General features: G+C 38.4%; 1 protein-coding gene across 25 annotated transcripts in view; it reads right to left on the minus strand.

The window, feature by feature from the left end:
• Positions 1-13,549: 13,549 nt before the first annotated feature.
• Positions 13,550-27,082, minus strand: part of LRRC4C (leucine rich repeat containing 4C) — a 566,727-nt gene continuing 553,194 nt past the window's right edge. For all 25 annotated transcript variants that reach the window (XM_075426769.1, XM_075426770.1, XM_075426771.1 and 22 more), the window contains one exon: positions 13,550-16,170. In XM_075426769.1, the coding sequence (XP_075282884.1) occupies positions 14,212-16,128 (1,917 nt within the window). In that variant the 5' untranslated portion in view covers positions 16,129-16,170 and the 3' untranslated portion in view covers positions 13,550-14,211. The remainder of the gene's footprint in view (positions 16,171-27,082) is intronic.

Below are 27,082 nucleotides of genomic sequence, written 5' to 3' on the forward strand. Positions count from 1 at the left end.
GTCTGTCCCATTGTGCCCACTGCCTGCAGCACAGTGACAGCTCTCTCCTTTGCATATTACCAACCCCACAACTCGCTCGGAAACCATTTAATAATCTGTTCTCCATAGCTGGCTCGAAGCTAAGGCTTTCCCCTCCATAATCTACAGTTGTAATGAAGGCTCCTTTTATCACAGTTCAGTAACCACAGACTGCTCAATCTCCTTCATGGACTGTGATTTTTTTTTTATTAAAAGGCTTTGTTCATTAAAAAAAAATAACTATAGCGGAATAGTCTAAGCCACCAGCCCCCCAAAATCCCCAGAATGCTCAACTATAATGAAAATAAGGTTATTCTGATACTTCATAAAACCATATGGAATTATTCGTTTCTCCTTAAAACGAAATACTGTGAAAGTAAGTCCTATTCTTCCGCACAGAACTTTGTCATTGTCATTTCTGCCTTCACTCACATGGACAAGGGCAACAACAAAACTGTACCTGCCTATAAGTTATTTTTGTAGATTACTATTAGTGGGAAAAAAAGTAAGTTTTTATCCATACAACATATTTCTCTTAAGAGTCAGAATACTAATGCAAATACTTTGCAGTGACTGTTAATCTGTTCCAAAAGTGTTTTTCTATGATGAGACTGCGCTGAAAATTTCATACTTTGCCTTGGGAAAAAAATTTTGAGAGCCAGGCAAACTTGTGGCACCTCAGAGAGCATCACTATCCCCCAGACTTTTCCCTGTTTTTAAGTGAAACAAGGAGCTACAGAATATACCCGGGTTTCCCTCCACCCCCGCCCGCCCCCCCCCGAAATTAACAACCGTGCCAACATTAGAAGACAAAAAGTCAAATTGTCCATTGGTATCCACATGAGATTTTTACCATAAATTGGTCAGAAATAATAAAGTATTTCACTGTTTTCATACAGAAGTTTGGCTCATTATACTTTCTCGACTTTAGAACTATTTGCTAGTAGTAGCAATGTGCCAAGGTTAAACGCCACGCAAAGAAACATATTTAAACACTCAAGGTATGCTGGCTACGCGCTATGTTACAACACACTGTTGAGGAAGTAGGCTTCTCCACTAAACTTATTACAGAAATGTATTCAACCTCAATCAAAGGAGATGAACAGCAGGCAAAGAACTATGTTCAGCCTTGAAGAGTAAAACAGAATAGTAAAAAAACAATAAAAACCACCTTTTTGATCACATGATTTATCAACGATGAGCACTTGGGAGATTTACTGCCAAAAATAACAACACAGACTCAGATATTAAGCCTTCCAACTATTTCTTAGAAAACAACATTAATGTTAATGCAACAATCATCATATACTGCAGGACACTTATACCGCATATACTAGGGCCCAGAAGGAAGTAAATACAGCATTCACACAGTGAAAGGGAAAAGAAGAAATGATACTTTCTACTTGTGACACAGTGTAATTTAGATGATCTTTGTCCCAGATTGCTGTGTTATAAAATAAATATCATGCTTCACTACACAGAACCAAAAGCAGCCTGAACTTGGAGATGAATATAAGACCGCTCCCCACTCTCAGATCAAAGATGATAAAGAAATATTTTTAAAGACAAATGCCAGAAACTCTTAAATATATGTATATACACTAAAATAATAAGTTTTCTAAATAGATAAAAGCAAACTAGACTCATTTATAAATAAATCTCCCTCCCCTCGTTCACTGCACCCTTCACTCAACTCACTGTTAGCTGCAGACTCTGTGGCACCTCTGAGTTCCCGCATATTTCTTTTTCCACCACAGCAGGGTAAATCCCAGTGCTGTGTCCCGGCAGGGCCCCAGCGAGTCCGTTCCTCTTTCCGTCCAGGGGCTGCGAGAGCCTCCCCCAGCCGAGCAGCCCGGGCCCGGGCCCTGCCCGCGGAGGGTCGCCTACCCCCAGCGCTCGCTGCACTCGCACACTGGGAGCAAACCACTTGGACACCTCTTACCGAAACCTCCCTTCTCCCGCATGGTGAATAAATGTTTGTAAACTGCCTGAATGACCCTCATGGAAAGACTTGTGAAGCAGTAAATGACAGCAATTCCCCCTTACCCTTATCAGCATGAATATCCACTCTGCTTGTTTACACAGAGTTAAGTCCTGGTTCTTCAACGTGTGGCTTCCTTTGCACAAGGGCTTTCTGCCCTTTAGGTGAATCCATCTTCCTGAAGACAGAACACTTTGCAGTCCATACGTAAGATAAAGTTGAAACAGATAAGGCTGAATGCACTCCTAAAAGGAAAAAACCCACAACAATTTGCAAAAGCTTACTTGGGAGAAGCCTTTCTCTGTGAGGAAGGTGGGAAGCCATTTCCTACAGCTCTCCCCAGGTGAAGTGCATCTCCCGCAACTCTGCCTCTTCCGATTGTTTCCTGCCCTGCATCTGTGCCTGCACCTTTCCTGCATCCCTTCGCTTTCTCCCTTGTAGATGGAAAGCGCTGTTTGTTCTGCCCTTTCTCCCAAAACTAACGTTTCAGAAAGCTACAAGAGAAACAAGGGGTGCGTTGTGTGATTTGGTCACATCTCCCAACAACCGAAGGTGCTGTCACTGGCCACAGACCTTGGCAGTGCCGTCACAGGTGCACAACAAACACAAACTGTGCCATATCCATCAAGTAACACCACAGAACAATCTGGTTTACCTGGAGATCGTGACTTGCTAACCCTCCCACTTGAAATTCTCAAAGACAAGCGTTGAATGCTTGAGAAACACAAATGAAAAAAAAAAAAGTCTTCCAGCCTCAGCAAAAAGAGCAACAGCAGTAATGCCCAGCATTCACACTGCTTTTTGTGTTTCTGTTTCCCAACGCACTCTGCAAATGGGGAAACTGCTTCAAAAAGTCATGTGAAGAGTTTTTTACGTGGTGATTACACAGACCAGTGGCAAAATCAGAGTAACTACAGAGACACCCACCTTCTCCCACTGTCAGACACCTAAACTGGAGTGCTGTCAGCTGCCCGGCGGAGAGCCTTACCTTTTGCCTGTTTATACACAAGGAAACTGTCGCACAGCAGATCCTCCAGGCTTACTGCATTGTATGCACAGGGCCAGCTCTTACCTCAGTGGTAGCCGGGCCCTGTCCACGCCAGAAGTTTTACCTTTGGTGAAAGCTTTTTGTGTCTTGATTTCCTGCTCTGCCACGCATGCCAGTGGGCAACCAGCCACCCAGTGAGAAGTGCACTGCATCTCCACTGCAGCTACACTGCTTGCTCGCAAGAGCAGACCTGCTGAAAAGCATCACAGCCACAAAACAGTGTATGTATTTATCTATATGGATGTGTGTGTGTGTATAACAGAGGAAAGAATGGAGCTTCTGTTTGTTTTTAATCTTTTGTGTCTTGACTGCTCTGTTTCTTCTAATAGTTTTTTCAGGTCTCATTACGCAAACATTATCTGGATTCACATATGTCCTGGAAGCAAAATCACCAACTTCTTTCTTCTTGTCATCACTCGTGCCATTCCTTGGAAACACCCTGAGAAATGAAATGGAATAAAGAGAATTAATCTTATCAATTAGGATTGCAGAGAAACATGACTATTGGAAGTTTCTGTAAGGGATGGACAGACAGCAGTTTGTATCTGAGCAACGGATATAAAGTGACGACTCCTTTATATTTGCATGACTTACCCTCCAAGCACAGGCTCTTAGTGATCAAACACTTTGCAGCTGCACTAAAGTAGAGTGCTTGATAGAAACTGGAATGAAGATACAGAAAGCTAACCACAAGGACAAAGTCAGAAGGAAGAGATATTGTATTTATTACCCCACGATGAATATACTGTGGCCTATTTGCAATGTGTCTGATGATAGAGTTTGTATCTCAGTGTAAATGTTCTCATAGAAAACTGCATTTCTGATGGAAGATTGGTCACAAGAGAGCAGATACAGCAGCTGAACACTTCTCATACAGTTCTGGTGCACCCTTAAAGTCAAAGCTGCAACACCGTTGCAGCGAAGCAATGTGTAGGACTTGGTTCTCAGCCCAGCAACCCTCCTAGAACTTAAATAATATTTTAAAAAAGCAAATTAGTTTTCCCTACTGAACCATTACAGCAGCACATGTCAGATCACAACTTTAAAGTTAAACTGGAGCAACAGACCAATACCAGTAAATTAGATGCCACGAATTTGTACAACTGTAAAATTTTGGCATCATTCCTAGTAATGTGCTTCTATAATCATATTATCAGTACTTTACAGTCATTTAAAAAAAGACCCATAATTAACTGTGGTCAGCAGAAGGAAAATCCTTTTAAAAATAGGCTGATCCAATCCTTCAGTGATGTTAGCTGAATGCCAGTCTTGTGGCACCTCCATCACCCATGCACGAAATACGACTGCAGAAATCTAAACCACAAACAGGTTTCAGAAATTTTAAATAAGAAGACAGCTTGCTAAAAAAATCAGCTTCCTTTTTGCTAAGGTTGTCAAGCAAACTTTAGAGGAGACAGAGTATTCTGCTATTCAGGGATAGTATCTTCCCATGTTAAGATCTACACAAGAGACGAATTACCTCACACCACTCAGGCTGTTCTGCTGATATTCTGCAGCCAAACCCCAACTGCCACAGAAGCCTGGTAAGTTTGAGTTTATAGTGTTTTGCTGTTAAGCCTTGAAACAAGTGGTGGACGGTCATACTCTTCTACACTTCCACTTTGTGTTTGTGTGGAGGAAAGGTGCTTAATGACTTTATGGACTGACTCTCAGTCAGACACAAAGAGTGATACAACCAGATAATGCTACAGGGGCAGTGAATGAGAGCAGCTACTGCCATGAAGTTAGGGAGGATACATAGCAGGGCAATGCAGACTTAGATGCTACAACCATGTACCATGGAGAAAATACCTAACTAATGGAGAAAATACCTAATGAAAATAGACTCAGCTTCTGAGAAAATATGTTGAGTGAAAACTGAAGGTACAGAAAAAAGCTGAAATTGTAAATAAAGGAAAGGAAAAAGGTTTCTCATCTGAAACATAATAAAATTCATAGAAAATGGATTTGACCAGTGGAAGAAAAAAGCATATCCAAAACTAAAGAATCATGAAAAAAAATATAAGGAGGACTTCTCTGGGTTTCCTGCCCTTTTGTGACAGCAAATCAGAATGAAATTACGAAAATAGTAAGAACGTATAAATCTTGCACCTTCACAAACTTCATCATAGATTCAAGTTTTCTATCTTACTGTTTCATTTCCTTAACTTATATTTGTTTGCAAAAGCAAGAAAAAAGCAACTTAAAAAGTATGCAAGAGCATACTACCAAATTAGCAGGTGTTTCACAAGGTGTTTCACTTTTTTTCCAAAATTCTAATACCAGTTGCACTAGCCAGCCAAAAATGTTACCCCCACTCGAGGGGAGAAACGGGGAGAAAATGTACAAACAATCCTCTTTTTAGATCCTAATTAAAAATACTGTATTACTGAAAACAATCCCAGAGGATAGAAATGAAAGTTCTACTAAACTAAACATTTCACTACTACCATCCTTACCCATTCTATGCATTTTAGTGCTTCTTCCAGATTCATTTTAATGTACTAATCTTAAAATCAGTAGAGGTTAATGTTAAAATGATATTTACATGCAGAAATTGCCAGCTGGGTGCTTCCAGAATACAAATTTATACTTTCTGTCTTGGGAAACTATTTTTCACTTCTAAAGTATGAATAGTATTTTCAGAATTACAACTTAAATCTCTTGCTGCAGTAATCTCTTGGTGTCTTAGTACGATATCATAACATCCTAAATAGTCCTCTGAGACTGGTTGGACCCATGTAAGTCTAAAGACTGTTGCTTTTATGACTTATAAAATAATCCCTCAGACAATTTCCAACATGATTTATTTAGAATGCATTCATCAGTGTGTTCAGCTATTATCCAGCTATACCAGGAAACGAAATGCATGAAATGAGAAGAAAAGGAGGGGAAGAAAGGAGACAACAGCTTCTCATTACTTTTTGACTTCCTTCTTCTTTGTAAGATTTTTTTTTTTTCTTTCCCTGTAATACTTAGTTATCTTCTCAGGACTCTGGATTTTATTTTATTTTTCCATTACCACTGGATTTTATTTTATTTTTCCTTTCCTGATTCAGTCCTTTATTATTTCACTGTTGTGTTAGTTGGGCCAAAGCTTCCCTTTCAGTACAGAATTGATTGCTTCCCCACAGGAGTGTTTGAAGTCAGTAGGGAGTTGAAAAGGAGAACACCCAGAGCCACCATTTCTCCAGGCAGAAAAAAGAGGTGACAATGCGTCCAAAAATAATTACTCATATCCATCCTGATGGAAACATTGCTGATATAGGCAATAGAGTATGTAAAAAAAAAGCAGAACAAAATAATCTCTATCATGGAAGTCTCAGGAAAAGCCATGGAACTTGTCAGTGCCTCTGCTTTATTCAGTCTGATAAGGCCTTAGTGACTTTGCCAAGTCAAATAGAGAAACTGTTCTTAACCAAAAAAAAAAAGGGGGGGGGGGGGCAATGCCTAAACAACACAGTTTAGGCAATTGCATTCGAGGAATCTAAGAGCATTGTTATTTATTGCCTTTTTTTAAGTCTTATTTGATACATTTTGGAATCCTTTTACAGTCTGAATACCCAAAGACATAGAATTTTTCTCTCCAACCCTTTAGAATTTGATCAAATACTTCATCACAGAAAAGGTGTGTTCCATCAGGGAAAAAAAAAAAAGACTATTTCAACCTGAAAGATAGTTAATTGTCATATGGCAGGTGATCAAGAACCCTGAGCTTACATACAGTATTAAAAAACATATCAATGATTTATGAAACTGCCTTGCAGTATTGAATAGGAATTAGTTGTTTAGGAGTTAGTGGCCTTCAAAACCTAGTAGACAGATCTGCAGAGGCTCTACTTAGTTACACAACACTGACCTGTCTCCTGTCCCTTTGCCCACAGGAATTCAGTCCCAAGCAAGGCTGAAGAAATGAGTGCCTCAGGAAGACAATTTCAGAAAATGTTTGTTGAACAGCTAGGCAGAAATCACAAGCCAAGGAGAGCAGGGAAAATGAAGACCTACTTGATATCATGTGGGTACTATGAAAAACAGAACTCGGATTTCCACCTCCTTGCTCAAAAAACTAACTGTCCTTTTGAGGAATTAAATGAACAAATTAAATCAAATTGAATTACATATTAAAGAATTAAATTAGTAGTAGGGGTTGGAACAATTCTGTTCCACTAACTCCAGTTCCCTTTCACTAGACTCTCAGCTCCCTTATTCCCTCTCTGTTTTATACATTTCTTCTGTTATTCCTTTATTCTCACCTGTAGAATCACTTTTTAAATAATACATACAGACAGACACATGTCTGCATGCATAGCAACCCAAGATGTAGTTTCTATTTCTTAATTTATTTTTTTTTGGTAACTTAAGTGCATCTAACTGAGCTACTGTGAAAGGAATAGAAGTACTTTTAAAGTCAACAGAATTCAAAATTTGATCATAGAATCATAAAATCAAAATGGTTTGGGTTGGAAGGGACCTTAAGGATCATGTAGTTCCAACCCCCCTGCCATGGGCAGGGACACCTTCCACTAGACCAGGCTGCTCAAAGCTCCATCCAACCTGGCCTGGAATACTTCCAGCCACAACTCCTGTGGACAACCTCTTCCAGTGCCTCACCACCTTCATGATAAAAAATTTATTTCTTATATCTAGTCTAAATCTACCCTCATTTAGTGTAAAATTGTTACCCCTTGTCCTACCACTAAATGCCCCTGCAAGAAGTTCCTCTCCAGCTTTCTTGTAGGCCCTCTTTGGTTACTGGGAGGCTGCTATAAGGTCTCCCTGGAGCCTTCTCTTCTCCAGGCTGAACAACCCCAACTTTCTCAGCCTATCCTCATAGGAGAAGTGTTCCATCCCTCTGATCATTTTTGTGGTCCTCCTCTGGACCCGCTCCAATGGGTCTATGTCTTTTCTGTGCTGAGGGCTCCAGAGCTGGACACAGGACTCCAAGTGGGGTCTCCCCAGAGCAGAGTACAGGGGCAGAATCACCTACCTCAACCTGCTGGCCATGCTTCTTTTGATGCAGCCTAGGATATGGTTGGCTTTCTGGGCTGTGAGTGCACACTGCTGGGTCATGTTGAGCTTCTCGTCAGCCAGTACCCTCAAGTCCTTCTCCTCAGGACTGTTGTCGATCCATTCTCTGCCCAGCCTTTATTTGTGCTTGGGATTCCCCTGACCCAGGGGCAGGACCTTGTACTTGGCCTTGTTCAACTTCATGAGGTTCTCACAGGCCCACCTCTCAAGCCTGCCAAGGTCCCTCTGGATGGCATCCCTTCCCTCCAGCATGTCGATCACACCACACAGCTTGGTGTTGTCGGCAAACTTGCTGAGGGTGCATTCAGTACCACTGTCCATGTCCCCAGCAAAGATGTTACACAGCACTGGTCCGAATACTGACCCCTGAGGAATGTCACTTGTCACTGGTCTCCATTTGGACATTCAGCCATTGACTGCAACTCTTTGAGTGCAACCATCCAGCCATTTCCTCATCCACTGAGTGGTCCATCCATCAAATCCATGTCTCTCCAATTTAGAGACAAGGATTTTTTTACTTAAATAAAATATAATCACAATTATATTTTAAATGTTATGAAAATATAATCCATGCAAAAATATCTTCTCCAAATAGGTTACGAATCATATATTGTTACTGTAGTAGAGGAGCAGAGAAATTCAGGAATCTTTCACTGCACACGCCATTTCAAGCAGATTGAAAAAAGCCACAGAGAGTATTAAACAGGACCCTCCAATGGGTGAAGTTTGGTTCACTTTGCAGACTTCCCTTGCGTGCTCTGTCTGGGAATCTATCGCAGAGCTGAAAGCCCAGATTACATCATACATATACTGCAAAATTTAAGAAGAAAACAGAAAACTATGGATAGGGCAGCCAGAATCCTGGCACAAAATGAATGATACATAGAAAAGTAACTCAAATTTTTGAGTTTGAAAATTGTGTTGAAGAGCTATAAAGATTATCTGGCATATGACTCCCACTTCTTGCTTTAATCGTTACATCTTGCTGTTACTTTCAAGTCTAATAATGTCCTAAGTTCTTTTTTTTTACTAAGGTTTCCTATTTTTACCTAAGATTTGGTTTTTAAAGTTCTCAAAAATGACAAACTTTATTTTTCTCTTTCAGATTTTACAAAAGATAGCCACAAAAATAATCTTATGATGTCATTGTTTCAGTGTCTCTTTCTCATTCCAAAAATCCATACCTCCCTGGAATTACAGTATAGGAAAGACTTTTTTGTTATGAAAGTTAGGCAGGGTTCACTGATTCAGCCCTTTAGAGAACACTCCAATTAACAGTCTAGGTGTAAGTTATAAACATATGAAAGCGAGGACTAAACCCAAGACAAATTAAAAACAATATTTTGTTTAACAGATCTCACCTAAAAAAAATCAAAACTTATTTTGATTGAAGCAAATAGCATGTAGCTATTGAACCCCAGATATCATTTGTCTTAATAGATTTCTTAATACTGAAAAAACTTTCCCAGACACCTTCAAACCAGCATTAGTAACCATTTGTCAAAATGCGACCTTGCCACTTGTGTAAAACTTACACTGTAGATCTGTGACTTTTTTTATTCCTCAAGGTTTCAGTTGTTTAGTGTGCACTAAGATTTATGATTAAATGTGATAAACAATAAAAATGCTTCCCTCATTTTTATTCACACACGGCATGTCTGAAGCTGGGCTACTACACCCTGCTTACTTCAGCATTTATGCACTTCAGTGGGGAGCAGCCAATGGAGTTGTTCTAAACCAAAGCTATTCTGCCCTGCTGTCTGCCTCCAGCCTCAAACTACATACAACCACAGTGTTTCCCTGGGGCACCACTACAGAGTGAGACTGCAGGGCCAACAGAAATTGCAAATTTACTGGGTAGGTTTCCCAGAATCTCCCCAAGCCCACTCCCTGCTCATGAACTCTTGCTATTTCATTAGTGATGGCTGAGTGTTAGTCTACTACAATACTAACATATAATACCACATCCATAACAAAATATCCACCACTACCTTCAGGCTAACTGCAGATTGAATTTTAGATGCAAGTTTGAAATGGGATTTTTTTATTTTTGCAACACCTGCACAAATGAGAAAAAGATGCTTGAAATAATTCTACTAAGAAAAACAGAAACCCAGACATGGAAGTCTAACTTTTCTTATTATTTCTTGAAGTTAAAGATAAATTATTTCTTCATTTACTTCTTTTGCTGTGAAATTGCAAGGTAGATCCTAACATTTCCTAGACCTTCACCACCTGGAATTAGTAAAAAAATGAAACTTTCAAAAATGCTGTACTTAGCTTGTGAAAAAATGGAATACAAACTTTAGAGAAGGGCAAATAGGTTGAAAAGATTTTCCATTCTCATAACTGAAAAGACTACAATAATGGTCATATCCGACACATAAAAGCTTATAATAGCTGTTAGGAAATGTTTTCATGAGACTATGAAGCTAGTACAACTAAGTACAATATTAATTTAGTTATCTTTCCTCTAAAGCCATGATTAACCTATAATGCTGTCAGGGGGAACAGGGAATCCTGAAACCATTACATGTAGTTTTTAATGCATTAGAATATTTTAGCAAAAAAATGCAATTACTGTAATAATTTTCACACATTTAGCTCTTTTCAAAGTAAAATTAAATGTCCATCTTGAACGGTGAACTAAATGGAACTCACTTGCTTTGTTTTTCACATGCTATTTCTGCATATGGCAAGATTTGTAAGACTTGATGATAATTCCAGAAAGAAAATGGTTTGCATTCTGTATTTGTACAGGACAGGAGGCCAACATCTTCAAACTCCATCAACTGAACTGAAGAATAATACATCCCTTCTCGTGAGCCCACTGGAAAGTGACAGATCATAATCAAGACGACATTTTTTTGCACGATTTTTTTACATCACACATCATCTACAATGTGGTTACCTGCAAGAGAAATTTCATTACAGCTTTCTATCAGTTGTGTTTTGCTGTATAGGAGACCCAGGCTTCACTCTTAATATTGTAGTCTCTGGAGCAGTACCAGGCTGCAGTGGCACATGATTTGAGAACCAAAACAAGAGAGCACAGCACTCCTTTCACTTTATTGCAGAGCTGAAGTTCATAATTTAAACTGTGATGTTCTCTAACTCTGGAATTTAATTAATCTGCAAAAGTACTGGATGTTTTATGAAAGTAGGAAGGAGTCAGAAATTATCTCTGTGGTTCCAAGAAGGATATGGAAGAGGCTGGGAAAACCATAACTAATACGGTTTCAACATAATATGTATATACTCACTCAACCAAACACACGAAAACACTTTTTCTTTATCCTTATTATGAGTAAACAGGAGTGTCTGATTATTTTGATTAGCCAATAAAACTGGATTAACACTCATTAAGAATGTATATATTGTTTAAAACAGTCACTGATATTATTTTGTTTTACTCCAAAGATGAATAACGATTGTCACTGACCCAGTGTCCCACTTGGCAATAGCTATACCATTTTTTTCTTCAAGGCCTTCTACGCATAAACTTTGGGAGTTATTAAAAACTACCTGTTCATAAAACCATGATGACCATAACATAAACCTGTTGATTACAGATGGCCCAGATTTAAGTTTACAGGAAAGCATTTTTTCCATTTTCAGATATGCATTAGTCACGGAGATAATGTTACTAGCTAGATGGTCAAAGTACAAACAGCAATGTGTAATTGCAGTGTTTCTCTACAGACTCTATCACGATCCTGAAAAGAAATCACCAATGGAATGCTCTAATGCACTTTGAAGAAACAGGCAAAGCTAGGAATCACAACTTCAACATTTTACATTCAGGTCCATCTTTGTCCTCTATTAAAATTCCCTTAGAGTAGATACTATTTTTCACATAGTACATCAAAGTGTAATGTGTTACCAAATGTTTCTTTGAGATTATTATAGAACTTTGGGTTCATTCAGTATTATAGTTACCTGACTCTTTGCAGGGTGTGATTCATCAACACCTATTTCCACTGTGTCCTCTTTAAATGATAGAATCATAGAATGCTTTGGGTTGGAAGGGACCTTTAGAGGTCATCAAGCCCAATCCCCCTGCAGTGAGCAGGGATATCTTGAACTAGACCAGGTTGCTCAGAGCCCAGTCCAACGTGGCCTTCAACGTTTCTAGGGATGGGGCCTCCGCTACCTGTCTGTGCAACCCGTTCCAGTGTTTCACCACCCTTATTGTAAAAAATTTCTTCCTTACATTTAGTCTAAATCTACCCTCCTTTAGTTTAAAACCACTGCTCCTTGGCCTTCTTAATACAATATTCACTTGCAACCTTGAGAACTGTGCATCCAACAAGAGATATTTACCCCCTCAACCTAGCAGAAATTCCTTCTTAAATTTACAGAACTGGAGTCTTCATCCTGCATGCTATTGCATACTAGAAAGTTCTGAAGAGATTTTGATAAGAACAAAGAACACTATTTACCTGGCAAAGGACCCTGAAAACACACAGTAAGGGTGGTTAAGGAAGCTAACAGGTGAAAAGACATTCAGAGATGATATATAAGAATCTTCTTCCTCATCTAAATTGTCTTAAAATGCTTCTATTCAGTTGCCAATGCACAAAGTAGTTTAATTTGGCAGAAATACCACTTGGAAAAACACGGTGTCCTGAAGCTGGTTTCCTTATGCAAAGCCTTCTTTTTAGCTTTCAGCATGCAAAGTATACACCATTCCTATACCAGTAAGATAAATCCAGAGATCGTATACAAATAGAAAATAAAAGGGTGTACATTTCCTATTGAGAAATGAGTTTGAGTTTAAATTAATGTAAACTGGTTACTCTACAGGGAGTTCAATTGTGCAAAATACAGTAACCTATACTCTCCTCTGATTCGGCTGAGCTTGTTCTTGTATTTTTTAAAACCAAAATCCTTGGACTTCTTCCTGTGAGTTACTCCATTAGCATCATTTTGGTTTAATTTTGAACATAGCAATACAGCTCCTATCATAGGTATTGTAGATAGATCAGCATGTTTCATATTTATGTCTAGGAGTACCAGAACAACAGAACTGAAAACCACTAGCTGTAATGTAAAGGTTAATTTTCTTATGGACAGTTATAAATAACAAAAAGCAGCACAAACTTTTCAGCTTTGTCTAATAAATTCAGCGATGACTGACACTCCTTGAAAAAATTTTCCTGGCATTGTGAAATACATCTTGTGCTCTGATAGAGATAATTGAAAACACTATTAGAGAGAATGATCTTAATCTTGCGTTAAAAGTCAAACACCCTTGTTTGCCAGCATGTTTCTTACATAAACTAAAATAAAACCTATGCTATTCTTCAGTAATGATCCAAAATGGTTTTATTATTTTATTTAAAGTGATTGTGTTTTGGACCATCACAGCAGAATATCATAAGATTTTTAACAAACTTTTGATGTTTAAAACCACACTAGAAATGAGCTATATCCAAGTACAGAAAAAAACAATATTTTATTTATAACCTTAGTTTAGTGTTTGAACTACAAATTCTGGTTCTAGAATTCTTTAAAAGATCATGGGTTTTATAGGTTTTTCACAAGTAAATTAATTTCTTGTTTGTTTTTTTTTACTTTTTTTTCCATTTCTTCACAGAATGGTGTTTTTTGGTAAATACAGAGAAAATCATTACATGGGAAAAAAAAAAGTTTTGCTTGTTTGTTTTTTTCACTTATAAAGTTGCTGTTAATATTCCATTCCCTGTTGAATAATTTCAAAAAGGGAATAAGAAAACAAAAGAAAAAAAAGAAAAAAGTGACAAAATAGACCAAATCTCACCACTAGAACTCACCATAAAAATTCCCAAGTTTAACAGAATTCTTACAAAATTTCCTAGACCAGTTCTTTTAGGGAATCAAAATCTCTTATGAAAAATATGGCAAATGGGAATCAGGGTAGGCTGGGGAGGAAAAATGGAACGAGGAGGGTAAATAAGTGCAGCAAAAACAGGTTCTGAGGAATACACATATTTTTGTCTGCTTTAGATCACAATAGAATTTTTAATAAATAAATTTCTTTTTCTTTGTAAAGACACTTTTTTGAAACAGTAGATTTAGCCCAGTCATTTGTGTCATTTGTTTTATAAACCATCTTTTGTTGTACCCACCCCCACCCCATAATGTCATAAATGTTTTAGATTTGAGTCTCTTGTACATTGTCTTTCGAGTTCATTCGGATCAATAACGGTTCATGCACTGAACTGTGTATTGAATTTATTGTGTTAACTGTTGTTGTGTGGTTGAAAGGAGACTTATAAGAGTTATAGTGATTTAGGTGCTCATGCTCTATTGCTGGCATGGGCAAGTGACTCTCTATGGGTGTGTCACCTGTCAGCTCATCATCCACATTAATGATCTCTACAGTTCGTGTTGGAGCATGATGGTTCTGCCGGTGATGCTGTTTCCTCATTTTGTAGAAAATTACCAACATCACAGCAGCCATGAGTGTAATAGCCACAAAACAACCAATTATGATTTTGGTAGTCTTCATAACCTCATCTATTCCCGGGATCCCGTTGTTTGCGTCTGTCACAGGAATAGTAAACATTTTTTCTGTTGACCTTGTGCTCTGTGGAGTGAGTGAGGTTGTCATGTTAGTGGTCTCCCAGTTGGTAACTGGTGTGGGCCCAACCTGCTCTGTGGTTTGTGCCTCATCCTGAGAAGGTTCCACAGTCTCTACTGTGACAGTTGAAAAGTACGTGTAACCAGGGTTATCCAGGGCTGTCACATTCAGTGTGGCAGAAGCTGTGGTATTCCCAACAGAGTTACTCACCATGCATGTATACAAACCCGTGTCTTGTACAGTTACCTTTGTAAAATTTAATGTGCCATCACTAAGCACAGCAATCCGAACTCTGTATGCCCCATGCGTCATAACAGATCCATTAGGAGTAATCCATGATACAGAGGTCAGGGAGGTTGATGCCCGGCACTTCATCTCTGCAGCCATGCCTTCTGTGACGTTGAGGTCTGCTGGTGGCTCCACTATGACTGGAGCATAACACGTGAAGTAATTCAGGTCCAGCTCACCAATATACCTTCCTTTTAAACTGGGAGGTGTGTGGCAACGGGCACAACATGCAGTATTGGAGGGTGCCTTGTCTTTAATCCACCAGCTAAGCCAAAGGATGTCACAGTTGCAGTTCCAAGGATTGTGATGCAAGTGGATCCTTTCTAGGCGGAGTGGTGTGAAAAGGTCATGAGGCAGTAGCGTTAGATTGTTGTGTGCCAGATTGATCTCCACAAGTGACTGAAGGTTATCAAAAGCATTCCTTTCTATCACTTGAATCTGGGACTGTATCATCCACAATTTCTGAAGATGCATTAAGCCTTGGAAAGAACCTGGCCGGATGGCAGTCAGGTGATTCCCAGAAAGATCTAACTCATCCAGTTTTACAAGTGGGGTGAGGTTAGGAATCTCTCGAAGATTGCACATGGCAAGGTTCAAATACCTCAAGTTAGACAGACCTTCAAAGGCACCTTCTGAGATGTATGAAAGCCTTTTCAGTTCCCCCAAATCCAGCCTCCGGAGAGAAGGGATTCTGTTAAAAGCATAAGAAGGGATGCTCTCAATGGGGTTGTTTCTCAACCACAGTTCCTTCAGTTTTGACAGGTATACAAAAGCCCCATTTGGGATAGTGGTCAGACGATTGTCGAAGAGTTCCAAAGTGTTGAGATTTGCCAGACCATTGAAAGCTCCTATTTCAATTGTTCTGATGTGATTCCTGCTGAGCTGCAAGATTTCTAGGTGCCTCAGATGCTTGAAGCTATTAACTTTAATGATTTGGATCTGGTTCTCATGGAGATTGAGTAACCGGGTGTTGGTGGAGATGCCGTCTGGCACGTCTCTCAGATTTTTTCGTACACAAATCACTTTACTGAACTGGTTGCTGCAGGAGCAAACCGAAGGGCAAGTCTGAGCCCTCACTAGACCAGCCACCACAAGAAGCTGAAGAGCCAACAGCACCACAAGCAGGGGGTCAAATAGGGCCCTGTTAAACCTAGGACCTATCATTATCTGCTGTGGATGTAAGGTCATCTTGTTCAACATTCATAATTTATTTGGTGTTGGTCCTTCTGGAGTTTGAATAGCCTGAAAGAAAGAAAGAAGGGAGAAGGGGAACATTAAATTAATATCAAATATTTAAGTGTGCTCTCTAAACAAAGACTTCTCAAGTCCTTTCAGTCAACTCTACCATTTTCATGAAACTCTGTAGTGAGAATAGCTATGGAAAACCTATTATTTTTTCCCTGTACAGCTATGTCAGCTGTAATTGGCAATGAGATAAGAAAAAGCCAGACACTAGCTTCCCCTGCTCATTCCAGTGTATAACGCAGGTAGCTGGGTGGCAGATAACAAGTTCAACCACAGTGGATACCTAAAAGAAATGACTTAACTCAGGGGGAGAGTTGAAAGAAGTGACAAAGGCCTCAAAAGGCAAAAAAGGAATCATCAGAATATTCAAGGTGTTAACCGTCTTGAAATATTATAAGACAACAGATAATATGAAGAGCAAGTGGAGACTCTTGTTTTGTATGGATGAAAATCTTTGTCTATACAAACATGATTCCTGCATCGAAGTTTAACTAGAAGTAGAGCCTTTAATACTGAATCTAGCAGATCATGTAAATGCCAGGACAAGACCTTGCCTATTTTGAATTTAAAAAACAAAATACAAAAGAAACATGCCAAGCATCAGTTCTTCCCCGCCGTTAAACAGCATAATCCAATTTCATATCTCCTCCTCAATTCTTTTGTTTGGCACCAGCAGCAGAGAAACACTCATTAGTAAATGTGTGCTGAACACAGAAATAAGAATAGGCATTTAAATGTTGAAAAATATCTCTGTAGCTTCAGGGTTGGCAGTTTTATTGGCACCTTTAAAAAAATCCTACAGATCTTACTGTAAGGGGAAAAAAGACCTTTAAACTACAAATGATCATTACCATTTTAAGAATTTCAGTACTGATTCATTTGTGGTAGTTCTAAAACCCCCCAGCCCTCAGTTAATGTTCAATCTGCTGCTCAGTGCAAGGTCCCTCTGCTGTAGAGATTAATGAATAATTTCCTATAAATCAGCCAAAAGCAAAGCCTTATAAATTACAGCAAGCTTAAAGCATATTTATAACCTAGAGCACCCAGATGCATAATACATGTATTCAGTAAAACAAAATACTATAAGGCAATGGTTTTCCACTCCAGGCTCCACATTGTTTCATTCTGTGTAAAAAAAACTGTCTTTCTCAAAAAAAAGAAAAAAAAAACAAACAGGAAAAAATACATTAATTTACATCTCACAGCAATTCCTTTAATGAAAGAATTTTTACTAATTATATATTCAGCCAATGTGGTTTTGATAATTCCTGTCTGCATTTTTTAAAAACTCGTTATAGTGGTTCAGAACTAGCAAGAGTTCTCAACTCACTTTTAATAATTTACTGCAGAGAAAGCCAATATAATGGTTAAAAATCTGTGAATGGAATTGGAAAGTCTGGGCTGTATGTGTTAGATCTTCTCTGTGAGTGCTATTTATAAAACATCATTCTTGTTATCAAAGATTTATGAAACTAATGTGCTTTGCAACCTTGAACAAGTCACTCAACTTCTCTCTCTGTGGCTTGTACTTCTGCCATATGACTCTGGAGGACCCTGTGGCTGTAGAGTTAGATGTTATTGCGCCCTCATCTCCATTCCTTCCCTCTGCCAACAACCATACATCTGAACATCATCTTCATGGGTTTAGGATAATGTACTAGACTAGTTGAGGGGTGGATGCTGTACACACATTCCTTTTTACTGCAGGCTGTCAAGGTCACTTCGATCTTCAGAGGTTCTGAACACAATATATGGAGAAACACTTTCAAACTAATCACTGAAATATAAGTTCCCTTACATCAAAAATCCAACTGTAGTGAAACTATCTGAAAAAAGGAGCTGAAAAAAACCTGGTTTCCATCTTTCTTACACTGTCAGGAAGAAGAATCTGCCCGTTGTGGTCATAAGAATTATACCAAGGAGTTTAGTATCAATTCCAGGCTACTTAGGCAAGATCTGTGATCCGCGAATTTTGCTGTTGAATAGTAATTAAACATCTTCTGTGATAGTTAATGCAATTGTATTAACATTTTTGTTTGTCACTAGTTGTTTGTTTTATGCAGTAGATTTTCTTCTTTCTTTTCTCATTTTTTTAAAAATTCTTCTAAAACTTATCCCCTAAGGACTTGGATTGAATAATGAATTCCATTAAGAAGTAATAAAAGAGATACAGAAACACATCAAACCAGTTATTTTTATCATTGCACTGGTGCAATGTTATTGTCTTCACTGGAACTGAGATGAGAACTCAGCCCCCTATGTCCAGCTTCAGAGCTGCCAGTTATCCTTGTATGGCTGGTGTGGCACCGGGAGCACATGTGGCTTGTAGAGATACAGGAATCTTCTGTGTTCTGCCTCAAACCCATTCACTATTAAAGGCCAGCTTTGCAAGAGGCCATATGGTTTCTCTACCTTTCTTTTTGCTACTTTCCACTCTCATTCCTCTATCCTGGATACTCTGAAGGACCAGGAAAACAATGGGATTTGTAGAACAAGAAAGCATAGGAAAAATAAGAAAGGTCATGAGAGAGCAAGTGCCCTCAACATCAGCCAGTGCATGCATAAACTCCCTTTGGTTGCTTCTTTGTCAGCCTTCACAAAGCTGATGATGCCAAATCATGCTGCAAGCACTGCAAGGCCCCTCCCTCCTGCTCTGACTTCTTGCACTAGATGGTGTCTCCCAACGTTACCTTCACCTATTCCTTTATCTAGCAAATCTTCCCTTTCTATCACTACACATACGCTTCATGGATAAAAAAAAAGATAAAAATACTTTACTTGAATACAGTACTTCCATATAACAAATAAATTTTCCAGTTATGAGACTGATCAGCAGAAATTGTTCAGCCCAAACCAAAATGCTTCCATATCTCAGTTGCAAAAGGTTTTTGAAAGAAATTCTTGTGGTTTATCTTCTTAAATTTCCTATGTTCCTCCCATTTTTGGTTATTGACTCAAACAACAAATTAGTCACATAAAACAGATCTTTCCTTGTTCCGAAGGCCAAAATTGCCTGTGGCTTTTACGGTTACCTTTTTCCCTGGTCCTGTGCTAGGAATGTCTCAATCAAACATATGCCTTAGAACTATTGTCTATCAAAGATCCTCAGGGAATTCTGCAATCTTCAGGTTTCTGCAAAATTCAGATCTGTGTATACTTCAAGTACAAGCTCAGTCACTGACTACTTATTAGCTGCTCTGAGTGTACGATATTGAAGACAGGATCACCATGTTGTGAGATGTGGATGGAAAGTTCTAGATATGTTTTCATATGTGTTGGTGTGTTTGATTTTTCTGTGTCTAAGATGTATCTTATTTAATATACAGCTACAGAAGATCTGTATTGGCATTCCTCTGGAATGTTTTCTGGGAGGCAGTGAGAGCAAATCTCAGCTTTTGTAGCCATCATTTAATTTAATTTTGGATTTATTTACATTACTAAATTTTTTTCCCCCTTGTTTGGTAGTACATGAAGCAACAGGCACTATTTAGCAGAAGACCACACTAACTGAGCTTGGTACTGCTAGAGTACAGGGGAGCTGATGATTCAGAAGAGCCACCATGATCAGCAGAAGCTATGCTAGGCAATGGCTTGCAAGTCCTCAAGTCCAACTGGAGAGCTTCACATGAGGCTAACATACTGCAGTGAGCTTCCTAGTGGCAGCAGGAATGTATCAAAAAGGTCTTTTATACTGGTGATTTTCCACAGCTCAGACCTTCAGTATTTAGGAAGTCTTGGTGCAGTCATTTAACTTCAGGGTCATTTAAAATCATAAATACCCTGGAAATACCCTGGAAAAAAATCAGGCAGCACAAAAACACAGTGGAAAATTCATTTGAAGCCTTGAAGAACATTATGGAAATATTTTAACGGGCTTTACATAAAGACCCATTTGGAACTCCGTACTAGAGTAATTTATTATTCAGTACCTGTCTATTATGCTAGAGACATATGAAGGTTTAGCTTTATAAATCCACACATGGAACACATGCCATCCAGCTTCTGCAGCCTCTATTGTCAAGTAATAAAATATCAACTCTATGGTCAATTCAATAACACTAGTACCCTCTGCTGTACAGATTTAAAATGTAGTTTAAAATGCTAAGAATTTCCTTTCTGCACAGTCAGTTCCCCAGACACCGTACATTTATTAAATGTGTTTCCAAATATGACCTTAAGTCTGTCTGTGGCATTGCTCTAATTACCAAAGCATCTGCCATCTGGCATTTTAGTACAGTAATCTATATTCTCTTTATGGCCATGGAGACATACATATACATATATGGAGAGTTATTTATTTTGTTTTCTATTTCCACAGAACTTAAAAAGTCTTTTGTCAAATTGAGATTTGATAGGCATTTTTTCCTTTCTACAGCTTATCTCATACTTACTTAGTCTCGATTTACTATCCATTTTCCTCTGAGCATAAAGCACTACCATCTGTAAGATCCGAAGCAGAAGATGAAGCAAGGGATGACAAAGCTAATCTACCTCTGTAGATATGCACAGTGCAGCTTTCCTTAGGGATGGCTTGAAGGATGCTCATTGAAAGGCAACTTTGCCAAATGTGTATGCAGCCATGTCTTCCTTATGGGCATTGTACTGGAAACCGCAATTCATTTTTCTATTTTTTTGTAATTAGGTCTTAGGCCTCATGTGCTTTGATCCCTCTTTGTTATTTTACGAGGAGAAAGTGACTATACTCACTCTGATCTCTGAAGCACTTGCCTGTAACAGTGGGCTTCGATTACAAAAGAGAACTCTTACACCATTTCCAAAGATCTGTCCATACAGGTATGGCAGGTGGCAAAGAAACTTTTCCAAGCTCCAGTGACCCTTATCTGGATCACTGGCAGTTTAGTTGCTGTCGGCAACTCCTACTCAGCTCTCTCTGATGTCTGTGGGTCTATGAATAACTGTCTAAGCAGTGGAGCAGTGCAGCAAAGGCCATGGCTTTATCCGAATATATGGTTTATGATATGGTATGATCTAATACACTTTGTTTGGTGCTGTACATCTGCCACTAAAAAATGAGATGTGATGGTATATATCACTGCATTGAAAATATAGACAGACTCTATCAGCTGTCAAGTGATTAAACTATCACAGTAAAATTAAATCATCACAAGTACATCACAGTTAAATCTCAACTAAAGCACAGTTAAACCATCGCAAGTCCCCCTCACCTGTGCACCAGAAAATTTCAGCATCAGGAGCATTCAGATCACTTTTTACGACTTATTTCAAGTTGACAAATACGTGCATGCATTCAGAAAATGCACCTTTGCTTCACTTTATATAGCACAGTTATGTATGCTGTACATCACACCCTTTTAAAGAGGTTTTTGAGAGAAAAACCCTTTACAAAGATCTCTGCATTTTTTAGTAAACAAGCCACTCTACAGTTGCAAATTAAATGGCAGATTTCCAAACATATGAAGAGGAGTTAGGTGTGTCAAGCAGATAATCATGCTGGGAAGTCTCTTCTGGTAGTATCAGCACTAGAGAATTGCAAATAGTTTCCATATGGAACAGAGCATGGAGTACAGCAATAAAAATAGGTCTAAATCCCAGGATGACCTTATGCAGAAGTAACTCTTTTAACTCTCTTTTCAGGAACTCTGAATGCTTTCAGGGCCTGAGACTGATCGCCTTTTGGCAGCAATGCCAGCAGAGGAAGCCAAGGGAATTTCAGTGTAGATACCAGGAGACAAGCACACAATCTGTTTTAGCTCCACAAAATACTGAAACACATGAGGGTAAACCCTCGTCCCAGAACAGACTGAACTGTGGGCAGGAAGCTCCGCTGGGGTCAGAAATCCTCTACCAACATCTGCTCTGCAAATGCTTCTGCAGCCTCAGATGTGTCCCCTCACATGGCTGTGAAGGGCTGGGCTGATGGAACTATATTGCTTCTACATATACTCCCGCTCCCCTCCCTGCCTTTTCTGTCCTGAAATTCCTTTCCACCTGGCTGAATCCCCGAAGACTGGAGCCTTCAGTTCAAGAGAAGTACACTTTCCTTGCCCATATACAGTACAATGACACCATTTTTTTTCTCAGTTGAATATCTTTGCCACCAACAAAGGAGCACTATGTTCTTAATAGAGCATTACAATAATCATCATGCAAAATCAGTAAACTGGGTTACTGTAGATCTCATAGCTTTCTCTTCCTAACCTTACATTTTATTTTTCTCACAGATTGGCTCCCGTTTGAGGTGTTTGGTTTTTTTTAAAAAGACTGTTTTACAGTGAAAACCCATCACTGCAACTATATAGCTGTGTGTCTTTTCCTCCATTCTTAAAAATCGGTTTTCCCTTTTCACTGCTATAGGACTTTAAAAGTCTCAACAACAGTTTAGGGAGCCTTTGCAATAATGCCTAAAAACCTGGGAGGTTTCAAAGCCCAGAAGCTTTTATCTATTTGACTCTTATTTTATTTTTAGTTAAATACAGTGGAGGCCAAAGAGGGCTAGAGAGGCAGCCCTGCAATGCAAACTGATTACTCATGGGACCAGATAAATGAAAACTCTCACAATGCAAATTGTTCTCCTCTTTGCATGTTTCACTGTTTCACTCTGGGACACAGCCGGGATTTTCTATGGCCCCTTGAAGCATGTCAGTGTAGGAGACAGAGTGGATATTGCTATATCACAGATACTTCCCGGTTCTCTTCTGCAAGTCTTTTAAGACTCAGCTGAATCACTAAGACACTGACCTGAAAGACCTAAACATGATTGGACACATTCAATCCTCCTGAATCACCACTGATTTCAGGGGAGTTCAATCAAGAATGAGTTTGATCCAGTCTGCCTTTTTCTTCTTTTCTTTCATTTTGTTATACAGAAAACAGCTTTATTTCACACCCCTCTTTTTCCAGCATGATTTCATGTTTCCTCTCTCATGTCTTCCTAAGGTTTAAAATTTTCTCCTTAGCTTCAGGTAAAATAAATGAACATGAAATAGACATTTTAATAATGAGAGTTCTAGGCATGCATTGTTCTAGGCAAAAATATTTGCATTTTAACTGGAAATTCAGAGTTTTCATGGTGTTTTAAACTAAATCAGTCTGATATGTCCCTTTATTTACAGATATTTGTTTACTCTTAAGCATCATTTGCACTTCATATCCTCAGTACAACTCATAACATTGGCTAATTTTATACAAAAATCATAGGAAACATCAGACAATATGTAATTGATATTTCTTTAGGACATACTTATTTTTCTTAAGAGGAATTATTTGACTGCATTATTGACCCTTCCCTGGTTATCACACAAAGGGTGAAGAAGACAAAACAGTCCTAATCTCTCTGTTCAGACTGCTCACATAGGTATGAATAGGAGAAATCTATGAACTATTCACAATGAACTAACTTAAATTCTTTCATAAAAGCCACCGCAATACAGCTCAGTACTAGTCCACCTAGTAACATTCTAGAAATTTAACTGGAAATAACTTTTAAAGTGGGTTAATTATATTGCATTAAATCTTTGTGTGGACACTCTTATTTAGAATTTAATTTAAGCTAAATTGAATCAAGGCCACTGTAATTTCAATTAAGAGTGTCCATAAAAGAATGTAATGCAGTTTAGCTAGTCCCTTTTCAAAGTCAGTTTGGATTCATTTTCTTGAGACCCCATGTAGACATTAGGAACTTCTGTTCTGTATTGACTTGGGCTCAATTCAAACGAATTACGTAAAGGTAAAAAGGTTTTCTACCTCATCACTGATCCCTTGGGTTATTCAAGTCCCATTTTGCTCTTCTCACTTCACTAATTCTGTTGACAAAACACATTTCTCTGAACCTTTTTTGTTTGTTTCATCTTCTATATTTTTCTGGATGGATATTTATGTAGGGAAAAGAGGCAACTGTACAGAAGAAATTTTACAATAGCCCTGATAATAAAATTCTATTAATTCGAGCAGCATGTCATTACATCTCTTGCACCAACCATGATATAAGGAGAAGTCACATAAGTATCTTCAGGATTTCACTATCTTATGCCAGATATACTTCAGCAAACAACAATTAAACTGCAGTATATCTGTAACTATTGAAAGGATGCTTACTTAAGCACTTTTTAGTTTATTATCAAAGAAAAATCACAGAACCCAATTCAGAAGGCATCTGTGAACCACAACAAATTAAGTATAAAACCAATCCTTATTAAAAAATTATATGATGTTCTAAAGCACTGCTCCAAAGCTGTGCAATTTTCACTCCTGTCAAACTGGGATCATTATTTTGAAACTTTGTCATATTTCTTTGTTTTTAGCAGACTAGTAGTGATTCAAGACAACATATATTTAAAGATACTACAGTGATATTTCATTTAAAACAAACTAGCTTTGGTCTGGTAGAATATTATCAATTCATTACAGGGAAGTATTAAATTGTACAATTTAACATCCTTTTCAACAACATACTAAAGGATTTCAAACTAGCAGGCAAAAATCTGCAGGTTAAGTATATGAAATGTTAAAATGTCAAGTCTTTTAAAAGATGCAAAGGCAAAAAAGTGCAAAGCTGACAGAATCCAAGATGTTAGCCCCAATTCCTCCCCAAATTTTCTCTGTACTCACAAATTATCAAAACAGATATAGGAAATATCAGATCAGAACACCACATAGTCTAAGAATGCATATACAAAGGTAACTAGTAGAATGAAGAGCAACCAAAAAAAAAAGGTAATTAGAGTACATCCTTGCCCTTAAGAAAGTTTCATCCTAATCTTAGAGAATTGTAGTTTAGCTTTTAAAGCCAAAAACATCCTTTGCTAAATTAAAATATGTGCATCTGTCTACTGAATGTGCTAAAGCTGAATATTATTATTACCCACACAAATCATCCTTTGAGCCTTGCTGAGCTCTTGACCTCAGCAGGTAATGCAAACTAGAAGACAGAAATATTTCAGTTTGATGAACATATAATGCTGTTGTGGATCAATAGTACTTTCTATACGTTGGCAACAGAGATGCTCTGGTAAAATTTGGATTAATTTAGAAAGATTTTAAGATTATTTTGAGATTAGCAGATCAGAGGATTGTCCATTTCAGTGGCATAAAAAATTGAGTTTGTGCCTTAACAAGTCCAGTTTTTCCTAATGCATTTTGTAATATGTAAAATAGAGGAGACCAAGGTATGAAAGGGAATTATATTAAAGCAGCCATGCAAAATCTGCACCAATGTTTTTTAGGGTATGAATTAAAATAGGTATCTGCCTAAATACTTCTATGCCATAATGCTGTGTCAAGAAAGGTGTTTTCCTTTTTTTAAGGTTTAAATTATTTTATATTGAGTTGGAGAAATGCTTGATAGGCATTTCATAACCTTGGTAACTATAGGCTGTATTGCTAGTATGCATTGTTCTAAAATACATTCTGGGAAAAACATACCGAGCTAATAACACACTAAAGCACGGGAGTCCATTTTGCATCATTGCATTTGCAGTGGCTAACTGAGTCCAAATTACTCCCTCATTCTGTTAATAAACAAAGAGACAACAAGAAAAAGAGATGAGATAAAAAGTTAAGGCTGCATATAGCCTCGAGTCTGGCAGCTGATGGTTAAACTTCTTGTCCTTGGTAACTATGGAAACCCCTTAAGGTAAGAGAGGAACACAGGCATTTTGTGGTCTGCAATTTACAAGCTGTTTATTTAATTATGAAGGAATATGAAACTGTTAGGGGCAATGCAATTATCATACTGTGATAGTGTTTTGAGAGAAAAAATAGGTACAGAAAAAAACAAGCAGTTAATTTTTTGGAAAATGACTTGTTTTAGGACTTCTATGAAACTGCAGCACATCATTGTTTTTGACTGAGATTTGTGATTTTTTTTTCCAAAAGGACATGAGGAGCCAAAATTAGTAATACAACATTTTGCCATGATATCCCTCAGTAGATTCATAGTGATTATGTCCATTCTCTGCCTCATGAACAAAACCGAGGTCAGGGTGTATTTCAATTAAACCCTAGGTGTTACCAAAGAGCAGCATAGCCAGAACAGCAAGCACATTATTACCAGATCTATCACTGCTGGGCAATGAATAGGTCACAGGTGCTCTTGCATAAAGTATTTGTACGCCTTATATAAATATTATATATATATATAAATATTACAATTATTAAATATTACAATTATTAAATATTACAATTATATATATAAAAATATTACAAGTGGGAAAATGTTTCAGTTCAATTCAGGAGTCAGCTAGTGAAATAAAAGTAAGAGTGAAACTGTGATGATTCGGGGTGGGGGGGGTGGGGGTGTGGTGTACAACAACTGCTTACTAGTATTTTCCTGGACTTGAACAACAAACTTTGACCTGATATTGTTGGGAGTTGCATAAACACCGTGGCCCCAGGGCTCTCTGCATACAATGGGAGTTTTGGCAACAACCCATCCTTGATTGGATCACCTTAATGAGACATCAAACACAAGCACATCCTAGCAAGGCCTCTGCAAAAGGAGATAGGTAGTATCATTCTAGTTAATAGCTAAAGAAATTGAGGCAATAATGGATTAAATCAGTCAGCAAAATTTAGCATGTGTCTACATGATACTTTGCAGACATGAGTTTCACTCTCCATGCTGACTAGATGCAACGCATGTCGTTCCAAATGATAGCCATGTCGCAGCCGTTAGCCTGTTGCTGACCCCAGGCTAATGTGTTTCACAGCACTGCTCCAGCCTGGCCCTGAGACCACAGAGACTGAGTGTGCACCTGAGCAGAGTATGGATGAATCTTGCTCACAGCCATCCACAGGAGTCCAGGTGGATGAGCTGTAATTAAATGTGCCAGCAGCAGAGGCAGGACAGGTACCCAGAGATCCTGAATCACATTTCCACCAGAATGTAGACTTTATGTTCATAGATGATCAAGTTTTAGAAGACCAACAC

Source organism: Opisthocomus hoazin, chromosome 7 (genome assembly GCF_030867145.1).
Source record: "Opisthocomus hoazin isolate bOpiHoa1 chromosome 7, bOpiHoa1.hap1, whole genome shotgun sequence".
Taxonomy (NCBI): domain Eukaryota; kingdom Metazoa; phylum Chordata; class Aves; order Opisthocomiformes; family Opisthocomidae; genus Opisthocomus; species Opisthocomus hoazin.